The sequence below is a fragment of the Neovison vison genome, chromosome 7, assembly GCF_020171115.1.
Source record: "Neovison vison isolate M4711 chromosome 7, ASM_NN_V1, whole genome shotgun sequence".
Taxonomy (NCBI): Eukaryota; Metazoa; Chordata; class Mammalia; order Carnivora; family Mustelidae; genus Neogale; species Neogale vison.
Window position 1 is genome coordinate 153960289 of NC_058097.1, and position 26186 is coordinate 153986474.

Below are 26186 nucleotides of genomic sequence, written 5' to 3' on the forward strand. Positions count from 1 at the left end.
TAAAAGCATCCATACAAATGCATATAGACCAGGAACAGGACAGAAATGAGGTGCCTTAAAAGTGAGAAGAGAGAATTAAAGATTTTACTGAGTTGGGAGACTTCAAGCTCCATCAGGGAATAAGTGATTTTACATTTACAAATGCTTCAAACAGTGCCTTAGTAATCAAAATTATTATTGGCCATAAGTTAACAATATGAATATAAAATAATAATCTGTTGGGTCATTGGTGATGTATTCAAAGAAGTGTTTTTGAGATCACATCTAGGGAGAGACATACAGTTATTAATAAGTAAGTAAAGTATTGTAGCCAAAGTCCCTAAGAGAAGTCATAAAAGAGTTAAACTTGATTATAAATCTGTGAGGATCAGAATCCTTAAAAAAATAATGTAGAATCAATATCTGTGGTAAGATTGCTTAATTGCTTAGTAAGAATTGGTTTATAAGAATTGGATTACTTAATAAGAATTTGTTAGATGAATAGATACTTTAATTAATGAATAACAAATATACAAAAGAAAACTAACCCCTGACTCTCAGAAAATTTGGCTGATCATTAAAATGCACTATGGAATTTTAAGATGTAGGTGTGAGAGGGGAACAGTAGCTGTAAAGTATATTTTTCTTCTTTTTCTTACTCTAGAAAACACACCTGAAGTTTAGGCCTAATTGATCATGCTAATGTTGAATAGAACAAACTGGATCCCAGCCTCATTCATTCTTAGAGGAGTCCCAGGACTGGAAGATATACACATGTGGATTTCCTTCCCATTCTGCTCCATGTATGTGGTGGCCATGGTAGGGAATTGTGGGCTGCTCTACCTCATCCGCTATGAAGATTCATTGCACAGACCCATGTATTACTTTCTAGCCATGCTTTCCCTAACTGATATTGTCATGTGCTCTAGTACAATTCCTAAAGCTCTCTGCATCTTCTGGTTTCATCTCAAGGAAATTGGCTCTGATGAATGTCTGGTCCAGATGTTCTTCATCCATACCTTCACAGGGATGGAGTCTGGGGTGCTCATGCTTATGGCCCTGGACCGTTATGTGGCCATCTGCTACCCACTGCGCTACTCTACTATCCTCACCAATCCTGTCATTGCAAAAGTTGGGCTTGCTACTTTCCTGAGAGGGGTGTTTCTCATCATTCCCTTCACTTTCCTCACCAAGCGCCTGCCCTACTGTAGAGGGAATATAATTCTTCACACTTACTGTGACCACATGTCTGTAGCCAAATTATCCTGTGGGAATATCAAGGCCAATGCCATCTATGGTCTGATGGTTGCCCTCCTGATTGGGGGCTTTGACATCCTGTGCATCACAATCTCCTACACCATGATCCTCCGGGCAGTGGTCAGCCTCTCTTCAGCAGATGCTCGACAGAAGGCCTTCAGCACCTGCACTGCTCACATCTGTGCCATTGTTTTCTCCTACAGTCCAGCTTTCTTCTCCTTCTTTTCCCACCGCTTTGGGGGCCACACAATCCCTCCATCTTGCCACATCATTGTGGCCAATATTTATCTGCTCTTGCCTCCCACTATGAACCCTATTGTGTATGGGGTGAAAACCAAGCAGATACGAGACTGTGTCATAAGGATCCTTTCAGGTTCTAAGGATGTCAAATCCCATGGCATTTAAATGAGATATTAAAAAAAAAAAAGACATTTCCACGGCAGAGCGGATTTCCTGTTTAGGCAAGAGGTATAAAATATTTCAGGAAACACTATTTTGGCATGAGTGATGCATTTCTAAATACATGTTTTGAGAATCTCAACGGGCCTGCAAACCAAATTTTCTATGAATCTCTTTACTTCTCATTCCTATTTTAGTATATGTGCTGCCGAAGCGAGCACTCCTTCTTATTCCTAAGAGAAGAAACACATATCTTTGAACAAACCCCAATTAGCCCATTTTCACTAAAAAATAAAGTGAGAGTGGGGCACCTGGGTGGCTCAGTGGGTTAAGCCTCTGCCTTCATCCCAGGTCATGCTCTCAGGGCCCTGGGATCAAGCTCTGTGTCGGGTTCTCTGCTCAGCAGGGAGCCTGCTTCCCCCACCACCCTGCCTGCCTCTCAGCCTACTTGTGATTTCTGTCTGTCAAATAAATAAATAAAATCTTTAAAAAAAATAGAGAGTAGGTGATCCTGTTTCCAAACAGCTATTATAATTTTTACATTGAGAGCCAGTTGTTCCTTTCCTCTGGAAAATATGTGCTATATATTTTTAATCACTACAAAAATATGTTTTTTCAATGACTTCTTCCTGAAAGAGAAGCTGTAAATTACCCTATGTATGAAGTCCTTAATGTAATGAATTTTAAGTCTCTGGGTATCTGAGAGAATCTCACTGAATAGGTCTCTCCTAGCCATGACACACACATTTTTTCACTACCGACTAATCTGATATCTAGTTTCCTTAAAGAGGACACAATCTGGAGGTTCAGGTAGACAGAACTCTTAACGAAATGTAGCACACAATATAATGTTTTATAAGCAGCATGAGAGGGGATTGAAATCAAATTGTTTCCTCTTATCTGCAAATTATGAATCTAATAAGTAAAATTAAATATCTTTCTAATATTTAAGATTCATATAAATAAAAAAACAAATGAAAGACTGGAAGAAAGAGTTCTTTTATATTAATGTCTTATGATCAAAGCCAATTTTGCAAGGACTATAGAATAAACCAAATTGTTATCATTATATCTTTTTTTAAAGATTTTATTTATTTATTTGACAGAGAGAGATTACAAGTAGGCAGAGAGGCAGGCAGAGAGAGAGAGGAGGAAGCAGGCTCCCCACTGAGCAGAGAGCCCAATGCAGGACTCGATCCCAGGACCCTGAGATCATGACCTGAGCCGAAGACAGCGGCTTAACCCACTGAGCCACCCAGGTGCCCTCATTATATCTTTTTGTCCAATTTAAGAGAATACGTGTTATCTCCACCAAGGTTAAGCTATCAATCATATTGCATTTAGTTATTTAATTAGTAACTCTTTACAACCTCACATTTTAATATCTTACAAAGCAACACCATCCTCTAATATATAACCACCTTCCATTTTTTACACTAGTTCTCTGCTCACCTTGACCTCAAAACTCCCAGAATAAGTGTTGGTTCATAAACTGACTTTTGTACATAGAGGGCAAGCAGAAACAGAAGAGAGAAGCAGACCACTCCAGATTGGTAGGTGACAGTTTTAATAACCAAGGGAACCTACATACAAGACTTGGGTAGCTGCAAGATGAGCCCTTTGCACCTGCCTGCCAAAGTCTTAAGAGTTTATATAGAGGTGTTAACTGGGTTCAGTCTCACATACCACCCACATGGTCTCAGCAGCATATTACTTTCTTAAGATTGTGTCCTTAACGGTGCCTAAATAGGATGCACAGTCCAAGGACAGGGGAGAGCATGAGGAGCCTACAATTGCCTGGGTCCAGTGTTCAGGTCAACCTAAGTCATGCCCTCTTGACGACCTATTTGAAGAACAAGTTGTCATCATCTTTCCCTTTACTTTCTCAACTTGAAACCATCTTCCCCCAGTTGGTCTTTTTGTCATCATATCCAACACCTGAAATTGTTTTTATCAATTTCACCAGTGGCTTACATGTTAACAAATTAAATAGGCCTCTTTCTAGGCTCATCTCACTCTATCTCCAGGAATAGCAAATCCAATTCTGTATTCCTGATAACTTGAAACATTTTCATTATTTTACTTCAGAATCTGTACACATTTTATGATTTTCATCACTTCTGCTTAATAGGAAGACAGACAAATGGCCAATAGTTATGAAAAGATGCTCGCATCACTAATCATTGGAGAATGCAAATCAAAACCACAATGAGATATCATTTATCATCTTGTTAGGATGGCAACCATAAGATCAATCAAACAGTTTAGGTGAGGATGTAGAAAACTTAGAACCCATGGCCACTGCCAGTGGGAATGAAAAATTGTGCAGCCACTATAAAAAATAGTATGAAGGTTCCTTGAGAAATTAAAAATAGAATTACCATCTGATCCAGAAATCACACTTTTTTTTCCAATTTATTTATTTTCAGAAAAACAGTATTCATTATTTTTTCACCACACCCAGTGCTCCATGTAAGCCGTGCCCTCTATAATACCCACCACCTGGTACCCCAACCTCCCACCCCCCCGCCACTTCAAACCCCTCAGATTGTTTTTCAAAGTCCATAGTCGCTCATGGTTCACCTCAGAAATCCCACTTCTGATTGTTTATCCCAAAGAGCTTAAAATAAGATCTCAATGACATATATGTACTCTTAGGTTTATTACAGCACTATTCAAAATATCCAAAATACAGAAGTAACCTAAAGGTCTATGGATAGATAAATCGATAAAGAAATACAGTATATACATACAAGGTAATATTATTCAGGTATAAAAAAGTAAACTGTCATATGCTATATCATAGATAGCATTTGATGATATTATGCTTAGTGAAATAAGTCAGCCACACAAGAATAAATGTTATGATCCCATTTAAATGAGGTATTTTAATGTAGTTAAGCTCATAGAAGTATAAGGTGGAATGGTAGTTACCTTTATATATTATAATAAAGACTACATTGCCAATTAAAGAAATTTTAATAAATCCAACTAAATGGAGGGACATACAATATTCATGAATAAAGAGATATAAGTTATCCCCAAATTAATACACAGATGTGTTGCAATTCTTATAAAAGTTCAGGCAAGATTTTTTTTATATAGACAAAATTATTCTAAAATTTATTTAGAACATCAAAGGAATAACAATAGCTGAAACAGTTGAAAACACATACTAAAATGAGGAAGGAGTCATTGCAGTTTCAAGACTTACCTAGCTACAATAATCAAGACTGTTCTATTGGTAGAAGGCAGGTACATAGAACAATGGAACAGAATAGAAAACTAGAAATAGACCCCCACATATATGCTCAAATGATTTTTGACACACAAACAAAAGAAATTCAATAAAGAAAATGTAGCCTTTCAATAAAGTCTGCTGAAAGAATTGGGTGTTGGTAGGCAAAACTAAGAACAATGTAAACCTAAATCAAGGTTGATTGTTGATTGTACCTTAAACACAAATTAACTTAAATGGAAAATGAATGTAGATGAAAAACTTGAAGATGTAAAACATTTCAAAAAGCAATGGGATAAATCTTCAATATCTAAAATTAAGCAGAGTTCTTAGACTTGATGACAAAGCATAATGCAAAAAGAAAATAAGATGAAAAATTAAACTGCATCAATTTTTTAAAATTTTATTCTGCTAAAGACCCTATGAAGAGGATGAAAAGACAGTGTACAGAATAAGAAAAGTATTTTTAAGACCCAACCAACACACATATACAATTACACACACACACACACACATACACACACTCCAAGGGGGAAAAAATCCAATTTGGACGCCTGGGTGGCTCAGTTGGTTGGGCAGCTGCCTTCGGCTCAGGTCATGATCCTGGCGTCCTGGGATCGAGTCCCACATCGGGCTCCTTGCTCGGCGGGGAGCCTGCTTCTCCCTCTGCCTCTGCCAGCCGTTCTGTCTGCCTGTGCTCGCTCTCTCTCCCTCTCTCTCTCTCTGATTAAAAAAAAAAAAAATTAAAAAAAATAGACAAAAATACAAGCAGAAATTTCATTGATAAATACATAGAAATAACAAGTGGATAATATTAAAAAACAGTATATGATCTCCCTCATATGTGGAATTTAAGAAACAAAAGATGTGAACATAGCAGAAGTGAAGGAAAAATAAGGTTAAAAACAGAAGGAGGAAAACCATAAGAGACCCTCAACTATAAGGAACAAACTGTGGGTTGTTGGAGGGGAAGTGAGTGGGAGATGGGGTAAATGGATGATGGGCATTAAGGAAGGCACTTGATGTAATGAGAACTACGTGTTATATGCAACTGATGAATTACTAAATTCTACCACTGAAACTAATAATAAACAATGTTTACTATTTTAATTTAAATAAAATTTTAAAAAAATGTTCAACATAATTGGCCATTCACAAATAAAAATTAAAACTGAGATAGAATGTCACTACACAGCTGTGACACAGGATAAAATGAAACCTACTAAAAACATGAGATTCTGGCAAGAATATGGAGAAACTGAATTATTAATACATTACCAGTAGAACTATAAAATGGGACAGCCACTCTGGAAAATATTTTGATGGTTGCTTAAAAAAAAACAGTACTGGAACTATCATACAATTTAGCAGTTACACTCATGGGCATTTCATCCAGAGAAATACTTGTGTTCACACAAAAACCAGTGAACTGTGAGTGACATAAGTGAAAATGGCAAAATAACAATATTAAGAAGTTTGTCCCTAATAAAAGCAATGGATAAACTAAAAACAAACAAACAAAAACACAGTCAAAATCAACACTTTCACCTTCTTGATACTAATTAAAAGTTGGCAGCCATTAGGGGAATACTTATTCAGAAAAAAACAGCTGAGCTACTGTATAAAACAGTACAAAGTTTCCTCAAATAATAGAAACAGAAATTTCATATGATCCAATAATTCCATTTCTGGGTATTTACCCAATGAATAAAAAAACACTGATTTGGAATGGTATATGCATCCCTCTATTTATTGTAGCATTATTTTTAAAAAATATTTTATTTATTTGGCAGACAGAGGTCACAAGTAGGCAGAGGCAGGCAGAGAGAGGGTGGGGGAAGCAGGCTCCCTGCTGAGCAGAGAGTCCGATGTGGGGTTTAATCCCAGGACCCTGAGATCATGACCTGAGCCAAAGGCAGAGGCTTAACCCACCCAGGCGTCCCAATATTGCAGCATTATTTGTAGGCGGCAAACTATGGAAACTACCTAAATGTCCATTGACAGATAAATGGATATGGAAGATGTGGTGCGTGTGTGTATATCTACACACACAAGAAAATATGCAGCCATAAAAAAGGATAAGATTATGCCGTTTGAGACAACATGGATGGCTTTAGAGGGAATTATTCTAAGTGAATTAAGTTAGACTGAGAAAAATGAATACATATGACTATAATTATGTGTGGAATCTTAGAAAAACAAAACAAAGAACAAATAAACAAATAGCAGAATCAGACCCATAAAAACAGAAAACAAATTGATAGTTGCCAGAGGGCAAGAAGGTGGCAGATGGGCCAAATGGGTGAAAGAGAGTGGGAGATACAGTCTCAAAGTTATGGAATGAAGAAATTATGGGAATAAATGGTACAACATAAGGAATGCAGTCAATGATATTGTAATAAATAGCATTGTGTGGTGACAGATGGCAGCTACACTTGTGGTGAGCATAGCATTATATATAGAGATGCTGGATCTCTATGTGGTATATCTGAAACTTATTCAACATTGTGTGTCAACTATATTCAAATTAAAAAAAAAGAAAAAGAAATCAAAAGAAATAAGAAATAAAGTGTTTGCACACATGTGTTGAGGGAGTCCTGTGAGCATGAACCCCACTGTTGTAGAGCTTCCAAGCAGAGAGCTTCCAAGAACTGTTATGAACTAGGAGGTGTTACACAGGATGTTATAGCCGACCGCAGATTGGCCACCAGGACATGGTGTACATGCTACAAGCAACATCGCACAAACAGCAGAGGAGCAGCATTGCACGTACATCAAACCGCAGTTTAACCGCAAGCGCCTTTGACGTAGAAACTGAACTTGCATATAAGCAGCACTGGCCCTCTGCTTGTCAGAGTGTGCTCTTGGGACACTTTCGCTCAGATCATCCTCTCGGTCGATGCACCCAAACGGTGTGCTCCAGAGAAGGGGATCAAGCGGGAGTACCCTGGGCCCTCTCCCTAGCCCTCGCGGCTAGAGTTGTCTGTCTTGTATTAGCTATTGTGTGGTACGCGCTAATAAACAGCTTTCGCTTTCAGTTCTTGTATGTGATCCGTTTGCTCCCACCATCGGACCGGCTCACTCCCCTGGGAGCTCCGTGAGCGGCTGAGAGCTCCCATGTGTAGAAGCATGTGGGAATAGCCATATGCTTAACTCATTAAAACTACACTGCATATAAACTCTATTTCAATTACATATTTTTTCATTAAGATCTGGGGCATTTGGGTGGGTCCCTGGTTATGTGTCTGTCTCTTGATCTCAGCTTATCTCACAGTCATGAGTTAAAGCCCCATGTTGGTCAAACGAACAAAAACACCAAGATCTTAGTGTATGTAAGCATAGGTGTAGAAGCATAAGGTATTAGCTCTATTGTTAACTCAATGAACCTGCACTGGGTATGTGTCTTTCAAGTAACATCTTCACTGGTTGAAGTATGTTTCATAAACTTAGGTGTGGAAGCCTGTGGGAACAGATGTATGGTAAGCCCATTAAAACTGTACTGCCTGTACCCCGGTGTTCCTAGCAGCAATGTCCACAATTGCCAAACTGTGGAAGGAGCTGAGATGTCCTTCAGCAGATGAATGCATAAAGAAGATGTGGTTCATATATACAAAGGAATATTACTCAGCCTTCAGAAAGGATGAACACCTACCATTTACATTGACATGGGTGGAACTGGAGGGGTTTATGCTAAGTGAAATAAGTCAATCAGAGAAAGACAATTATAATGCAGTTTCACTCATATGTAGACTATAAGAAATAGCTCAGAGGACCATATTGGAAGGGAGCAAAAAAATGAATGGGAAGAAAGCAGAGAGGGAGCCAAAGTATAGAGACTCTTGACTACAGGAAACAAACTGAGGGTTGTGGAAAGGGAGATCGAGAGGGAGATAGGGTTACTAACTAGGTGATGGGCATTAAGGAGGAACTCTGATAGATGAGCACTGGGTGTTACACGAACTAATGAATCATTGAACACTAAACCAAAACCTGATACTGTGTGTTGGTTACTTGAATTTAAAATTTAAAAAGCAGGGGGTGGGGGGAAGAAGTTTTATTCTAAAAACAAAAAACAAAACTGCACTGCACAGGGGCACCTGGGTGGGTCTGTTAAGCATCTGCCTTTGCCTCAGATCATGATCCTGAGGTCCTGGGATCCAGCCCCTGTTGGGGCATCCTGCTCAGGGGGGAGCATGCTGTTCCCTCTACCTCTGACACCTGACTTTGCCCATTGCTCATTCTTTCATTTACTCTTGTTCTCTTTCAAATGAATAAATTTTTTAAAAATCTTAAAAAAGGAAAACTACCCTTCACAAAAACAAATAGTTAAGTAAAGCCAAAAAACAGCTGAATCTCAGTAAGAGAGCTTTGTAACTTTTTAAAAATTGCCATAAAAGTCAATTAATATGAAATTCACCATTTTTAAATGATTTATTTATATAAGAGAGAGAAAGAGAGAGCACAAAGGGATGGAGTGGTAGAGGGAGGTAATCTTCAAGCATACATCCCAAGCAGCACAGAGCCTGAGGCAGGGCTTCATCTCAGGACCCATGAGATCACAATCCATGTGCTCAAACTAAAAGTCAGATGTTTAAACAACTGAGCCACCCAGGAGCCCCCAAATTTACCATTTTAATGATGTTCAATGTACTATTCAGTGACTTTCAGTGTATTCATAGTACTGTGCAATCATCACCACTATGTAATTCCAGAATATTTTAGTCATCTCCCCAAAAGACCCAATACATTTTAAGCCATCACCTCCTTCCATTGCAACCAAGAATTTACTTTCTCTTCAAGGATTTGCCTATTCTTAATATTTCATAAAAATGGAATAACACAATATGTGGCTATCTGTCTCATTTGACCTAGCATAAAGTTTTCAAAGTTCATGCTGTTTAATTTATTTTTATACTCACTACCCTCACTTGTAGATGACTAAGTTGTCAGTAATGTTAATGACTTAGAGACATTAAAAAATAAGTGAATAAAAGAAGAAATGGATGGATGTGTGAGGGACTAAAACATTCTATAGAAGTGCTTTTACCATGTGCCCTTCAAGGAAGGCTCACATGGAAAGAAAACTTGACAATATTAAAATCTCTCACTTCTACTAAAATTTGTGTTCAATTCCTCTCTATTAAGTATGTCCTCACACGTGTGCGCACACACGTGCACACACACACACACACATACACACGTGCATATGAAATAATTCACTTAGGTATCATCATAAAGCAGTAAGACTGGAAAGCTTCTACTCTTCCTCCTCCCATAAAGGTTAGCTTGATTATTACACAAGAATCTGTGTCTCTAATTTTTGTACTATCCCTTCAGGATATATAGGACATTTTTCTTAAATACCCAGTACACTAGTACAGGTATCATGGAACTTAGAAATTGAGGGTTGTGCATGTACATATAGCCTATGCTTTTGAACTAAGATCCTGAACACCTGGACCAGATCGCATTCAGCTCACTGTCTGCTCTCCAGAAACCAAGGTATTAAAGGAACACAAAAGGGACACTAGACACAGGATTTTTTCTTTTCTTTTCTTTTCTTTTTTTTTTTAGACATAAAGATAAAGTAGAGGCTTTGAATGTATATGAATTATTTATGGCATTCTCAGAAATACAGACTTGAGTCCACTCACCATGTTTGAAGACAGGAGTGTTATGGGAGGCTTGGAGGATACAAAATGCTTGTTTCCCCAATTCTCAGATTGCGATTCAGTGTAACTTTCCATCATGATTACAAGTATCGGTGCCATTTCCCTAACAAAGTGGGAATCACTGGTTCTGTTGTACTGGAAGTCAGGTATGAATCATGCCCAGGACAAGAACAAAAGGGGGAGAACTAGGTGAATAGTTCTCAGTCATGGCCAGAACACTCTTGATTCTTACCTGCCCTCCCCTTGTTCTCAGAAAGAGAACCTAATTTTTCTTGGTTGATTTCTAGAGAGATTTAGTTAAGACTGTATTTAATCCATTTTAGATAACAGCCCTTGCCTGGAGGTACTCACTGCTATATAAGAGAAGACCATGGGTTTTAGAGATTTTGAACAGTCTAAGGAGAAAACAGGCTTGTTTTATGGGGTTTGGAAATGACAATAGACAAAATATGATATCAAATTGTGCTTTACAAATAACAGACATGTATTAATGTTACTATTCCAAAATACCTATCTACACCCATGACATGATATTAGTTAATTTTCCTTGCTAGAACAATTAAGTTGTGATGTATTGAAATCACTTAAATCTATTTTGGAAATTTCCTTAGTTATTTTGTGGTTAGTACTATATTACCTGTGTATAAGCATGGACCCCTGAGAGCTTTGCAAATCTATTAAGGATGAGACCTGAAATTATTCTGTAACATGAAAGTTAGTTTTAGTAGTTAAAAATATATATAAAAAGAAGCCACAAGTTTGAAGTGGCAGGGGGATGGGAGGTTGGGGTACCAGGTGGTGGGTATTATACAGGGCACGGCTTGCATGGAGCACTGGGTGTGGTGAAAAAATAATGAATACTGTTTTTCTGAAAATAAATAAATTGGAAAAAAAAATTAAAAAAAAGAAGCCACAAGAGATATATGTAGGATATTTATTTCATATTTAGGAAAGATATTCTGTAGAACACAGCACAAGGAATCTCAGAAATATATTGCTTATTTTAAAATTATGGATACCTACATTTTTTTCTAAATTAATCTCCTTCTATTGTACAAGATAAATAAAGACCTGGGTATTTCAATGTATTAAGGAGAACTGAGTAGTGATACTATTTTTTCTACAACATACGACAATTTATTGTATACTAGTCAAATATTTATCAAAAGAATTTCAGTATCTATTTCATTTTAATAGAAAACATATATAGATGGATAAACATATATGCACTTATATAGATATATATTATTTTTGTAGTTTTAAAATCTCCATTCATGATATATCTGAAATTCATGAAAAATATTGTTGTATTCAAATATAAAGTACACACTTACAAGCCTGACAGAAGGAAACTTGCTGGCATAATTATTCTTCATGGAAACACAACTCTTACTTTACAAAACACATAGTGTTCTTTTTTGAAAATGCAAACTGTAATGCTTTTGTTAGCCTTGTGTTACCAGTTGACGGTCACACCAGTGACACTATAATAAGAAACTAAGAAGCAGTTAATAAGCTGTGATATAATTTCAGAATCTTGTTTTATTATTTACTTACTTACTTACTATCTTACTTTTAAGTGTCTCATTTTAAAAATCTGTGCACTAACAAAGTGAGCCAGAGAATTATATCAACACTGTGCAATGTTTTGGTTGTGGAGAAACTTTGCCAAAACTACAGAGAAAGCAATGTGGTATATCACCTCTCACTGCACTGTGTCAAGGCTTTCTTTGACTTTTGTTCAGTATGATCTTGATCCAATATTTGTTTGCTTTTATTTCTGAATTGTCTGAGTGTAATATTGTATCCAAAATTTTTGGTGTGTTTTGTTATTTTGGTTATTTGATATGTTTTCTGTTTACAAAACAAAAGTCTCTGCATACTTTGAGTATGGTACACTTTCCAATACACTGCTTCTTTTTTTAAAAAATTTATTTATTTTCAGAAAAACATTATTCATTATTTTTTTTCACCACACCCAGTGCTCCATGCAAGCCGTGCCCTCTATAATACCCACCACCTGGTACCCCAACCTCCCACCCGCCCCCCGCCACTTCAAACCCCTCAGATTGTTTTTCAGAGTCCATAATCTCACATGGTTCACCTCCCCTTCCAATTTACCCAAATTCCCTTCTCCTCTCTAACGCCCCTTGTCCTCCATGCTATTTGTTATGCTCCACAAATAAGTGAAACCATAGGATAATTGACTCTCTCTGCTTGACTTATTTCACTCAGCATAATACACTGCTTCTTAAAACAGTACTTTTAACAGATGCCCTTATAGGCAACTCTCTCAGGATCCCTCTCACTCCTGAGAGCTTTTTCTGTATACTTGCTTAATAAGTTTCTATTGTTTTACTCAATAAATATATATATATATACATATATAGATGTATGTATATATATATTCTTTTAAAAATCACTTTGAGCGGCGCCTGGGTGGCTCAGTGGGTTAAGCCTCTGCCTTCGGCTCAGGTCATGGTCTCAGGGTCCTGGGATGGAACCCTGCATCGGGCTCTCTGCTGAGCAGGGAGCCTGCTTCTCTCTCCCTGCCTGCCTCTCTGCCTACTTGTGATCTCTGTCTGTCAAATAAATAAATAAAATCTTTTAAAGATTTTAAAATCTTTTAAAGATTTTAAAAGATTTATCTTTTAAAAGATAAAATCTTAAAAAAAAATTCACTTTGAGACCAATTTGTAGTGTGGTTTACATAGTTGATCTTTATTTCCCAAACCAATATATTTACTTTTCCTAGCACATTACTTTTTTCTGCTTCCTTGGATATCCTTTGTTTTCTCTATTTCAGGATTCTTTTGAAATTTGTAATTTCTGGTGATTTATGAAGTAAACAATCTGGTTTTGTTTCTTCTGGTGGTTCACTTGTGCTCTCCAAGCAATAATATTTAAACTACAGCATTTAATTTAATCTATGATTTGTGTAATGCCATAGAAGGAATATTTGAAGAGCACTGTTATAAACATGTTCATCCTATGTCACTTCATTATTTCCAAAAAAGTTGTCTTTTGCAGTACCTAATCTGCCATCCCATGGTGCAGATATATAAAGATAAAACATAGTTGTAGGTAGAAAAACTGAATGAAGAACAACTTGATATCGCTAATTCTTCCACTATCCTAAACAATGTTAAGTATCCTCTTATGTGACTAGAAGTATATTCTAGAAAGAAACTGCAACTAATAATATGAATGTGTATAAAAGGTGTGATGAAGGCCAAGGATGAAGATTCATAAAAAAAAAATGAGATTAAGTGACTCTTAATCTCACGAAACAAACTGTGGGTTGCTGGGGGGAGGGGGGTTTGGAGAAGAAGGGTAGGGTTATGGACATTGGGGAGGGTATGTGCTTTTGGGTAAATTGGAAGGGGAGGTGAACCATGAGAGACTATGGACTCTGAAAAACAATCTGAGGGGTTTTAAGTGGCGGGGGGGGTGGGAGGTTGGGGTACCAGGTGGTGGGTATTATAGAGGGCACAACTTGCATGGAGCACTGGGTGTGGTGAAAAAATAATGAATAATGTTTTTCTGAAAATAAATAAATTGGAAAAAAAAGAAAGAAAAAAATGAGATAATTGAATCAAGTAGTCTTATTTTAAAGGGTTTTTTTTTTTTTAATTTATTTGACAGACAGAGATCACAAGTAGGCAGAGAGGCAGTTAGAGAGAGAGAGAGAGGAAAGCAGGCTCTCCGCTCAGCAGAGAGCCTGATGCGGGAATTGATCCCAGGACCCTGGGATCATGACCTGAGCCGAAGGCAGCAGCTTAACCCACTGAGCCACACAGGTGCCCCGAGTAGTCTTATTTTAATGTGAGTTCCTCAGTACCCTTCTACTACTTAACTCCAAGACCATTGGCAGCCAACCATGAAATCCTCCAGGATATAGACTTTCTGCAAAAATCAGAAGTCCCTGAGGAAAAAAGCTATGAACAGTGATTACTAAGAATGCCTCCAAGGGAGTAGAGATCCCTGCTAGAGCACTCTAGGTAAATCCTACCGATTGAAATTCACTCATCACCTGGTATTTCTTTTTTTTTTTTTTTAATCACCTGGTATTTCAAATCAGCTCTCTATAGCCTCTTTCTTAAGTGTGAACTAACATTAAAAAATTACCAGATATATGAGAAACTCCTCCAAAGTAAAAGATGAAAGCTACAAAAATAAATAACTGAAACTTAGATGATAACAGAAATTATATATGAAGCATTACCTATGTACACATGTATATTACTGTCAGAGTTACAAGATTCAGAAGAAACTGGGTTGTTAGAAATTTGTAATATTAGACAACAAAAAAGTGCCAAGACACCTGGGTTATAGAATTCAGGAATTTTTATAGAAAATAGATAAAAAAATCAAGAGATACAATATAAAATGTTTAAAAGAAAAAAATGAAAAGAAGGGAATAAGACCAGAAGATTCCATATCTAACTAAAAGTAATAGTAATAAAATAACAAGGACACAGTTAGGATGATATTATCAAAAGTTAATATAACACATAAAAAAAAGAACTACAAAAAACAGAAATTATATATAATACAAATTTATATATATATATATATAATTGTCTTCAATATTTTAAAAAATGTTAATACCAGAAAATTTTTAAAACCAAAGGTCACAGATTTCTAGACCCAAGAAGACCCAATAAATGCCTGCACAATAAATGACATACATCCACACATATACCTCTATCATCACCATTACCAGCATTGAATGTGAAAGCATAGAAGTTTTAAAATGTTCTTAAGTATTTCAGAACCAGAAAACAAATAAATTAAGAAAAACAAATAAATTAAGAAATTAAGAAGAGTAGTTCATGTAAAAATTATCAACAGTCCTCTTAATATCTATACCTTAAACTAGGAGGTTGAGAATGCTTTTGAAATTCAGACATAAGAAACCTCATCTACACGGAGCCTCCATTTATTCAATAATAAAGTGTAGATTAATAAAAATGCATCCTGGGTGTCTAGTGAGGAGGAGAATGAGTTAACATATATAAACTTCTTAGAACTTTACCTAGTACATGTTGAGTATAAATATGAATTATTATTAAAAATAAGAACAATAAAAAATAAAAATAAGAACAATAACAAATACATCCTAATTATATCTGTTGCACCACTGGTGAGGTAATCAATGAATTCTACCTTAAGAAATACCCAAATGGAGAGGTTATAATAATTAATATTTAAATAAGATATTATAACAAGTATCAATTTGAGAGATCATAATGACACAAATCATAAGTGTAACACAATTATACTTGATTCTAAGTTTATGGGGACTGTATCTATATCTTTCTGTTTTAAAGTAATATAGACACAATATCTGTGATAAAACCTGACACAGAGTAGGTGTGAAGTATATATTATTAAAGGAACTGATAAATTAACAAATTAACAAACAATGGCTTAAACTTAGTTTAAACAATGTATAAATAAACATGCATGGGCATTTAAAATGTTTGTTTTCTTGTTATTACAATACAGTATTTAACAGAAAGAAGAGACGGAGCACAACAAATATTTTTTTTCTTTTTTAATTTTTCTGAATCTCAGAGGGTCAAAAATGAAACAAAACAAAAATAAAACTTCAACCCTACAAGCTTTTTAATTTTTATACCAGCTTAATTATGGTAATTCTGAACCAAACAGATGTAACACCAGCCTCATTCATTCTTAATGGGATCCCAGGACTAGAGAACATGCACATGTGGATTTCCTTCCCATTCTGCTCCATGTATGTGGTGGCCATGGTAGGGAATTGTGGACTCCTCTACCTCATCTGCTATGAGGACTCCTTGCACAGGTCCATGTATTATTTTTTGGCCATGCTTTCCCTTACTGACCTTGTCATGTGCTCTAGTACAATCCCTAAAGCTCTCTGCATCTTCTGGTTTCATCTCAAGGAAATTAGCTTTGAAGAATGCCTAGTCCAGATGTTCTTCATCCATACCTTCACAGGGATGGAGTCTGGGGTACTCATGCTTATGGCCCTAGACCGATATGTAGCCATCTGTTACCCTCTGCGCTACTCAACTATCCTCACCAATCCTGTCATTGCAAAGGTTGGGCTCGCTACTTTCCTGAGAGCAGTGTTGCTCATCATTCCTTTGATTTTCTTCACCAAGAGACTACCCTATTGCAAGGGCAATATAATACACCATACCTATTGTGACCAGCTATCTGTAGCTAAGTTATCCTGTGGAAATATCAAGGCCAATGTTATCTATGGTCTGATGGCTGCCCTCCTGATTGGGGGCTTTGACATCCTGTGCATCACAGTCTCCTACACCATGATCCTCCGAGCAGTGATCAATCTCTCTTCAGCAGATGCTCGACAGAAGGCCTTCAGCACCTGTACTGCCCACATCTGTGCCATTGTTTTCTCCTACAGTCCAGCCTTCTTCTGCTTCTTTTTTAATCGTTTTGGGAGTCATGCAATACCTCCATCCTGCCACATCATTGTGGCCAATATTTATCTGCTCTTGCCTCCCACTATGAACCCTATTGTATATGGGGTGAAAACCAAGCAGATACGAGACTGTGTCATAAAGATCTTTTCAGGTTCTAAGAACATCAAATCCCATAGCATATAAAGGAGACATTTTTCATGGAAGAGATGAAGGGGAAGGAAAATAGTACTCTGTTGGCTATTTAGTCAGGCTGTTTAGTCTTAAAAAGATGCCTTTTTAAGATTTCTTTTCTGTTCTTGACAAGAGATGATCTGAGGGGACATTAAATGTTTTCAGAATCCCAAAGCCACTGATATGGCCCCCACACACCCTGAGTTATTCACCTCCTCACCCCTGTGGAGAAAGAGTCTCATCATAAACCCAAGTTCCCATGAGCAAAACACAATGGGAAGTTGAGAAATTTATCAAAAGAAATTAATTCAGAAAGTGATAATCTGCTGCTAGGTGCCAGTTTGTCTTGTTTTCAAATAGTGATTAGAATTTCTAGTTTGAAAAACAGTTGTTACCTACCTCTGGAAAATATGGTCTATATTTTTTACATCATTTCCAGAATTTCTCTATTTTCTCAATATCACCCTCTTGATGGAGAAACTAGTAAGTATACTATGGGGTCATTAGTCTACTGGGATTTCAGCCTCTGTACTGTAATTTGGGAGTAAGTTATCTGACTATGTATCCTCTAGAAGACTCCTAAATTGCCAAAGAAATTCATCTAGTAATTAAATAAAATAAGAAACTCTGGAATCTGGAAAGAAGAAAAAATAAAGTAAGAAAAAAATGATACAATTAATCTTCTCATCTTTAACTTTCTAAACTATGAGTTTAGAAATAGTCTATAGTTTGACTATTGAAGGAAAACTTCTAACTATGTTGATGTGGTTCCGGATTTGTTTAAGCTAACCTACAAATGACATAGGGTAAAGAGATTTAAAGGAAAGTGAAGTTTTATACTTCACTTGAACTGGTGAAATGATGACATCAGGAGACTATGATGCTATGTATATAAATATAAAACAAAACAATCACTAAAGAATCATGCAAACAGATACAGTGTGAAAATACTATAAATAAATAATAAATGGGCTTATAAAAATACAAAATGGACCTATGGAATGGCATAAATGTTACATCCTTCTGACTATTTGACCCTGTTATCATTGTCCCGTGTCCGTCTTTGTCTCTTGTGATAGTTTGACTGAAAGTTTATTTTGTCAGATGGAAGTATGGACTTCACTGCTCTTTTTTGGTTACCATTTGCAGAAATATTTTTTCCATCCTTTTCCCTTCAACTTGTTTATATCTTTATATCTAAAATCTTTTGTAAACAGCATATAGTTGGATCTTGCATTTTTAATCTACACAGTTACTCCATGTCTTTTTTTTTTTAAGATTTTATTTATTTATTTGTCAGAGGGAGGGAGCACAAGCAGAGAAAATGGCAAACAGAGGGAGAAACAGGCTCCCTGCTAAGAGGGAGCCTGATGTGGGACTCAATCCCAGTACCCTGGGATCATGACCTGAACCGAAGGCACACACTTAACTGAGTGAGCCACCCGGGCGTCCCCACTCCATGTCTTTGGATTATGATGTATATTTAATCCATTTACATTTTAAGTATTAATGTTAGGTAAGGACTTGCCATTCTTATTTTGTTCATTGTTTTCAGTTTGTCTCTTAATTATTTTGTCTTTTTCCTCTATTTCCGTTCTTTGCGTTTCATTAACTTCTTTGTTGTAACATGCTTTGATTTCTTTCTTATTTCTGTTATGTACCTTATATAGATATTTTCTTTGTGGCTACTGCGAGGCCTGCATAAAATTTATAATTATTTATACTACATTATGACATAAACTATTTAAATGCTACTCCTGTACATCTCTTCTAACCTAACTTTCTGTTATCAATGTCACAAATTACATTATTTTATGTTTTATACCATTAGCATAGTCTCATGGTTATTTTTTCTGCCTTTATCTTTTAAATTTGACACTGGAATTAGGTGATTTATGTACTGCTATTACAATATTACATATGTTATATGTATTCTGTATATACCTGGTTTTTACCAAAGAGCTTTGTATTTTCATAATTCCATGTTGTCTAATGTCCTCTTGTTTCAAACTCATGTCCCTGTAGCAATTCTTACAAGGTAGATCTAGTATTGATGAATCCTTCGGTTTTTGTTTTGATCTGTGAAAGTCTTTATTTCTCCTTCATCTTTTTAAAAAGATTGATTCATTTGAAATATATATATATATAGAGAGAGAGAGAGAGAGAGAGAGAGAGCGCGAGAGCGCACGTGCACGCAAGCAAGCATGCGCACATGAGATGGGGCGGACAGATGGAGAAGCGTGCTCCATGCTGAGCAGGGAGCCCAGCATGGGGCTCAACTCCAGGACCCTGGAGTCCAAAGCACATGCTTAAGCCACACAGGCACCCCCTCCTTCATTTTTGATAGGAAGTTTTGCCAGATAGTAATCTTGGTCAGCAGCATTTTTTTGTTTTGTTTTTGTTTTTGTTTTTTTTCCCTTTCAGCACTTTGAATATATCATCTAACAGTTTTATGGCCTATAACCTTTCTGCTGAAAACGGACTGCTGATTTTGCAAGAGCTCACCTGTGTGCCATGAGTCGCTTTTCTCTTGCTTCTTTTGAGATTCTCTGTCTTCACTTCTGGCGATCTGTTTATAATGCATTTCTAGACCTCTTTGGGTTTATTCTAGTTGGAATTCTTTAAGCTTTTTGAAGTTAGTGGTCTATTTTCCTCCTCAGATTTGGGAATTTGGGGTGATTATTTCTCCATATAAATTCACCGTCTCTTTCTCTTATTCTTGTCCCTCTAAGACTCCCACAATGCATATGTTGATTTTTCTTGCTGATTTCCCATAAATATCTTGGGTTTTCTGTACTTTTTTAAAAAAAAATCCCTTTTTCCTTTTGTTCCTCTGGCTCAGTAATACCAAATGATATGTTTTAAGGTTCACTGTTTTTCTTTCTTACTTTTTCTACATGATCAAAACTGATGTTTATGCTCTATAGTAGATTTTTTTTAATTGCATTATTGCATTCTTAAACTCCACAATATTTTGTGGTTCCCTTTTATGTTTCTTTTTGTTGATATTCTCATTCTGTTCAAGCAGCTTTTCCCCAATTTTGTTTGGTTGCATCTTTGTGTTCTTTTCTAGTGCATAGAGCTTATTTATAATGATTATTTTGAATACTTTATCAGGTAATTCATAGATCTCCATTTCTTTACAGTCAGATTTTGCAGATTTATTTTGTTCTGGTGCCTTGTTATTTTTGTTGTTGTGATTTGTGCATCTGAGAAAACTTTTCCCACTGTTCATAAACTTTCTTTGTATAGTGAACACCTTCACCAATCAGCCTGAAAAGAAATTCTGATGACCTCTCAAACCTTTTACGAGAATGCATTTCCTCGGTTTGGGTATGTAATTTCTCAGTTATAGAGGTCAGATAGTCTCTTTTTCAAGAACTTGTAATTTCTTGCTCCCTCTGATATCAGTCTGCTGGTAAGACATACTCAGACACTGCAATAAACATCCGAGTACTCTTTTATTTTCAGAAGCCCCTAGAAATCCAAAGTATTCTGAATCTGCCAGTGTTCTAAGTCAGGAAAGAAATACCAGTCTCTTAGACAGCCTCCTGAAAAGCCAGACTATTTGATATACATTTCACTCTTTTTGTTTTCCTCCCAAAGAGGAAGTTATGAACCGAACACTTTCTTATGATTGTGCTGACTAGTATTAGTTTCTGTCTACAGTATTACAAGTTTTCTGGAACTGCAACAAGAAATTGAGTTCTCTGTTGTTTTGGTTGCTCCCAGGCATCCAAAGTATGCTGGTTCTGACAAAAATACTAACTCAAAGGGACACATGCACCTCAATGTTTATAGTAACGTTATCAACTAATAGCCACATTATAGAAAGAGTCCAAACACTCATTGACTGAAGAATGGATCATGAAGATGTGACATGGGTTAATCTATAATGGAATAGTACTCAGTCATCAAAAAGAATAAAATCTTGCCATTTGCAATGATGTGGATGGAGCTAGATTGTATTACGTTAAACAAAACAAGAGAGTCAGAGAAAGGAAAATACCATATAATTTCACTCACATGTGGAATTTAAGAAACAAAACAGATGAACATAGAGGAAGAGGGAATTTTTAAAAAGAGAGAGAAGGAGGCAAACCATAAGAAACTCTTAACTATAGAGAACAAGCTGAGGGGAGATAAGTGGATGATGAACTAAATGGGCAATGGATATTAAGGAGGATACTTGTTGTGATGAGCACTGGGTATTATATGTACATGATGAATCACTACATTCTACTCCTGAAAAAAATATTGCACTAAATGTTAACGAATTCTAATTTAAATAAAAACTTGAAACAAAACAGATTAAAATTAAAAACTAAAGAAACATAAAAGAAATAAAACATTTTTTATTTATTGCAATACAGCTGTTTTTGGCTTTGGGTTTCCATGGGGTACTGTGACATCTTAAGTAGTTTCTAGAGTTCTTCTAGAACTTTTTTGGAACATCTATTGTTGTCTAGTCAGTGTATCTAGAAGCAAATGAAATCTGGGCCTTCTATTTTTTTGATCTTGCTGGTGTCCTTAGTATTTATTCATGATCCTTAAAAAAATCCCTTATTAATAAGAATAGAGTAAAATGTTCTCAATTTGATTAATATCATCTATGAGTCTCCTAAAACTAATTTTATTCTTAACAATGAAAGGTAGGATGTTTTCCCCCAATACTGGGAACATAGCAAGGATATTTGGTCTAACCACTATTCAACATAGTGCTTGAAATTCTGACCAGTGCAATAAGGCAAGAAAAGAAAAGACACAAGTTAGAAAGCAGGAGATTATAATGTCCCTATTTGCAGATGTTATGATTCTCTATGAAGAAACTACCAATAACGTGGCAAATGGTATTTACACATGTGGTGAGCATAGCATAACATATAGAATTGTTAAATCATTATGTTATAAACCTGAAACTAATGTAGCCTTGTGTGTCAAATATACTTTAATAAAAAACAAAAAGAAGAAGAAGAAGAAAGAAAGAAAGGACTCCTGTAAGCAGTCATGACAGGAGCCAAATGGCAAAGCTGAAACTGCAAAATTCTGTCTTTAACAAAAGCAATGAACAATTGTAATAATCAATTTTCTCAGAACTCTCATTACTAATCAGAGGCTTACAGAAATTAGAAAAACACATTTTAATTTTTTTACTTTTAATTTACTTTTTAAATTTATTTTCAGTGTTCCAGAATTCATTGTTTGTGCACCACACCTAGTGCTCCATGCAATACATGCCCTCCACAATACCCACCACCAGGCTCACCCAACCTCCCACCCACCAGAAATTAGAAAAACACTTAAGAAAAAAGAGCTGAATCTCAATAAGTGAGCTTTGTGATACTATTTTAAAAATTTAAATTCAGTTAGCCAACTTAAATAGTACAACACTAGTTTTAGAGGCAGTGTTCAATAATTTATGTTTTGTATAACACCCGGTGCTCATCACATCACATGCCCTCCTTAACGATCATCACCCAATTACCCCATCCCCCCACCTGCCTCCTCTCCAGCAGCCCTCAGTTTGTTTCCTATAGTCAAGAATCTCTCATGGTTTTTCTCCTTTCTGATGACTTTTCATTCTGTTTTCCTCTCCTATATGGTCCTTTGCCCTGTTTCATATGCTTCACATATGAGTGAAACTGTATTTTTATTGTCTTTCTCTGACTGACTTATTTGGCTCAGCATAATAACCTCCAGTTCCTTTTTAATAGTGGTAAATTTCTCCCAACATAAAACTATTTTAATAATTTCAAAGTGTACAATTGAATGGTGTTAGTACATTAACAATATTGTACAACTATCACCACTTACCAGACCATTTCCATTACACCAAAAAGAAACCTTGAACCCATTAATCAGTTACTCCTGTTTTCTCCTCCTTCCTGTTTTCTCCTCCTCATGTTTTCCCCTAAGGCTTGACAACCATTAATTTGCTTTTTATTCTACAAATTTGCCTATTCTGAGTATTTTATAAAAATAGGATGACACAATTCATGGTTGTTTGATTTCCTCCCATAACATTTTCAAAATGTATCCATGCTGTAGCTTGGATTAGTACTTCATTCCTTTTTGAGGTTAAATAATATTCCACTGTATGTATACCAGATTTTATTTATCCATTTATCCATTAGGTTGTTAATACATTTTGGCTATCATGAATAGCATTGATATGAAAATCTATGCCCATATTTTTTTTCAATTTATTTATTTTCAGAAAAACATTATTCATTATTTTTTCACCACACCCAGTGCTCCATGCAAGCCGTGCCCTCTATAATACCCACCACCTGGTACCCCAACCTCCCACCCCCCCCATCACTTCAAACCCCTCAGATTGTTTTTCAGAGTCCATAGTCTCTCATGATTCACCTCCCCTTCCAATTTACCCAAATTCCCTACTCCTCTCTAATGCCCCTTGTCCTCCATGCTATTTGTTATGCTCCACAAATAAGTGAAACCATATGATAATTGACTCTCTCTGCTTGACTGATTTCACTCAGCATAATCTCTTCCAGTCCCGTCCATGTTGCTACAAAAGTTGGGTATTCATCCTTTCTGATGGAGGCATAATACTCCATAGTGTATATGGACCACATCTTCCTTATCCATTCCTCTGTTGAAGGGCATCTTGGTTCTTTCCATAGTTTGGCGACTGTAGCCATTGCTGCTATAAACATTGGGGTACAGATGAATGCCCATATTTTTTGAGAACATCTGTTTTCAATTCTCTATACTTGGCAGAGGAGTCGATCAGTTATATTATAATTTTGTTCTACTTTTTGCAGAACTGCTAAACTGTTTTCCACAATGACTATATTATTTTACATTACCACTAGCAAAGTTTTTTACATTTTATATAAATCTTCACTGACACTAGTTATTTTCTGGTACTAGTCCATGCAGTAATGCATATGTATTTTGAAAACATGCGAAAGGGGGAAAGTCAGAAACAAAAAGACGTATATTGTATGATTCCATTTATATGAAATGTGTAGAAAAAGCAAGTCCATAGAAATAGACAGCAAATTAGTTGTTGCCAGGGGCTGAGGGATGGGTAGTAATGAGTGACTACTTAATGATGGGGGGTGGTTCTTTTTGAGGTAGGAGAAATGTTCTGTAATTATATAGTGGTAATATTTGCACTGCATTGTTGATGTTCTAAAAGTCACTCAATTTCATGTTATCCAATGATTAAAGGGTTAACTGTATATCATGTGAAATTAACTTCAATTTTAAAAAACATCCGATGAAGTTAAAATATTCTCTACATACATACTATTGTATTTTTGTATAAAAAACTCTTACTCAATCATAATAACACTAAATCATCCTTGTTAGAATGGAATAATTATATAATTTCATTGAAAATACCAAATTTATGTTTTAATATGCTATAATCAAGATTTTTGCCAAAAATACATATAGCTAGAGTGGGTGTATATATGTAAATGAATATATATATATATATATATATATATTCACACACAGTAGCTATATATGTGTGTGCAATCTATACTTTTAATGCCATTCCAATCAAAATTCCACCAGTATTCTTCAAAGAGCTGGAGCTAATAATCCAAAAATTTGTATGGAATCAGAAGAGACCCCAAATCGCTAAGGAAATATTGAAAAACAAACATAAAGCTGGGGGCATCATGTTACCTGATTTCAAGCTTTATTACAAAGCTGTGATCACTAAGACAGCATGGTACTGGCATAAAAACAGACACATAGACCAGTGGAACAGAGTAGAGAGCCCAGATATGGACCCTCAACTCTATGGTCAATTAATCTTTCACAAAACAGGAAAAAATATACAGTGGAAAAAAGACAGTTTCTTTAATAAATGGTGCTGGGAAAACTGGACAGCTATATGTAGAAGAATGAAACTCAACCATTCTCTTACACCATACACAATGATAAACTCAAAATGGATAAAAGACCTCAACGTGAGACACAAATCCATCAGAATCCTACAGGAGAACATAGGCAGTAATCTCGTCGATATCAGCCACAGCAACTTCTTTCAAGATATGTCTCCAAAGGCAAAGGAAACAAAAGCGAAAATAAACTTTTGGGACTTCATCAAGATCAAAAGCTTCTGCACAGCAAAGGAAACAATCAAGAAAAGAAAGAGGCAACCCACGGAATGGGAGAAGATGTTTGCAAATGACAGTACAGACAAAAGGTTGATATCCAGGATCTATAATGAACTCCTCAAATGCAACACACACAAAACAGATAATCATATCAAAAAATGGGCAGAATATATGAACAGACACTTCTCCAATGAAGACATACAAATGGTTGTAAGACACATGAAAAAATGTTCATCATCACTAGCCATGAGGGAGATTCAAATTAAAACCACATTGAGATATCACCTTATACCAGTTAGAATGGCCAAAATTAACAAAACAGGAAACAACATGTGTTGGAGGGGATGTGGAGAAAGGGGAACCCTCTTCCACTGTTGGTGGGAATGCAAGTTGGTACAGCCTCTTTGGAGAACAGTGTGGAGATTCCTCAAGAAATTAAAAATAGAACTTCCCCATGACCCTGCAATTGCACTCCTGGGTATTTACCTCAAAAATACAGATGTAGTAAAAAGAAGGGCCATTGGTACCTCAATGTTTATAGCAGCAATGGCCACGGTAGCCAAACTGTGGAAAGAACCAAGATGCCCTTCAACGGACGAATGATAAGGAAGATGTGGTTCATATACACTATGGAGTATTATGCCTCCATTAGAAAGGATGAATACCCAACTTTTGTAGCAACATGGACGGGACTGGAAGAGATTATGCTGAGTGAAATCAGTCAAGCAGAGAGAGTCAATTATCATATGTTTCACTTATTTGTGGAGCATAACAAATAGCATGGAGGACTGGGGAGTTAGAGAGGAGAAGGGAGTTGGGGTAAATTGGAAGGGGAGGTGAATCATGAGAGACTATGGACTCTGAAAAACAATCTGAGTGGTTTGAAGTGGCAGGAGGTGGGAGGTTGGGGGAACCAGGTGGTGGGTATTAT

The 26186-nt window shown here is 36.2% G+C and overlaps 2 protein-coding genes across 2 annotated transcripts; both read left to right on the forward strand.

The window, feature by feature from the left end:
* The first annotated feature begins 675 nt into the window (after positions 1-675).
* Positions 676-1641, forward strand: LOC122914218 (olfactory receptor 52N4). Its single transcript, XM_044260847.1, has one exon. The coding sequence runs from the start codon at positions 676-678 to the stop codon at positions 1639-1641; it is 966 nt and encodes a 321-aa protein (XP_044116782.1).
* Positions 1642-16199: 14558 nt separating this feature from the next.
* On the forward strand, positions 16200-17165 carry LOC122914219 (olfactory receptor 52N4-like). Its single transcript, XM_044260848.1, has one exon. It carries the CDS (start codon positions 16200-16202, stop codon positions 17163-17165), a length of 966 nt encoding a protein of 321 aa, XP_044116783.1.
* The last annotated feature ends 9021 nt before the right edge of the window (positions 17166-26186 follow it).

Coding starts and splice junctions, on each gene's coding strand:
- LOC122914218 (XM_044260847.1), top strand. CDS start 676: ATGCTAATGTTGAATAGAACAAACTGGATCCCAGCCTCATTCATTCTT.
- LOC122914219 (XM_044260848.1), top strand. CDS start 16,200: ATGGTAATTCTGAACCAAACAGATGTAACACCAGCCTCATTCATTCTT.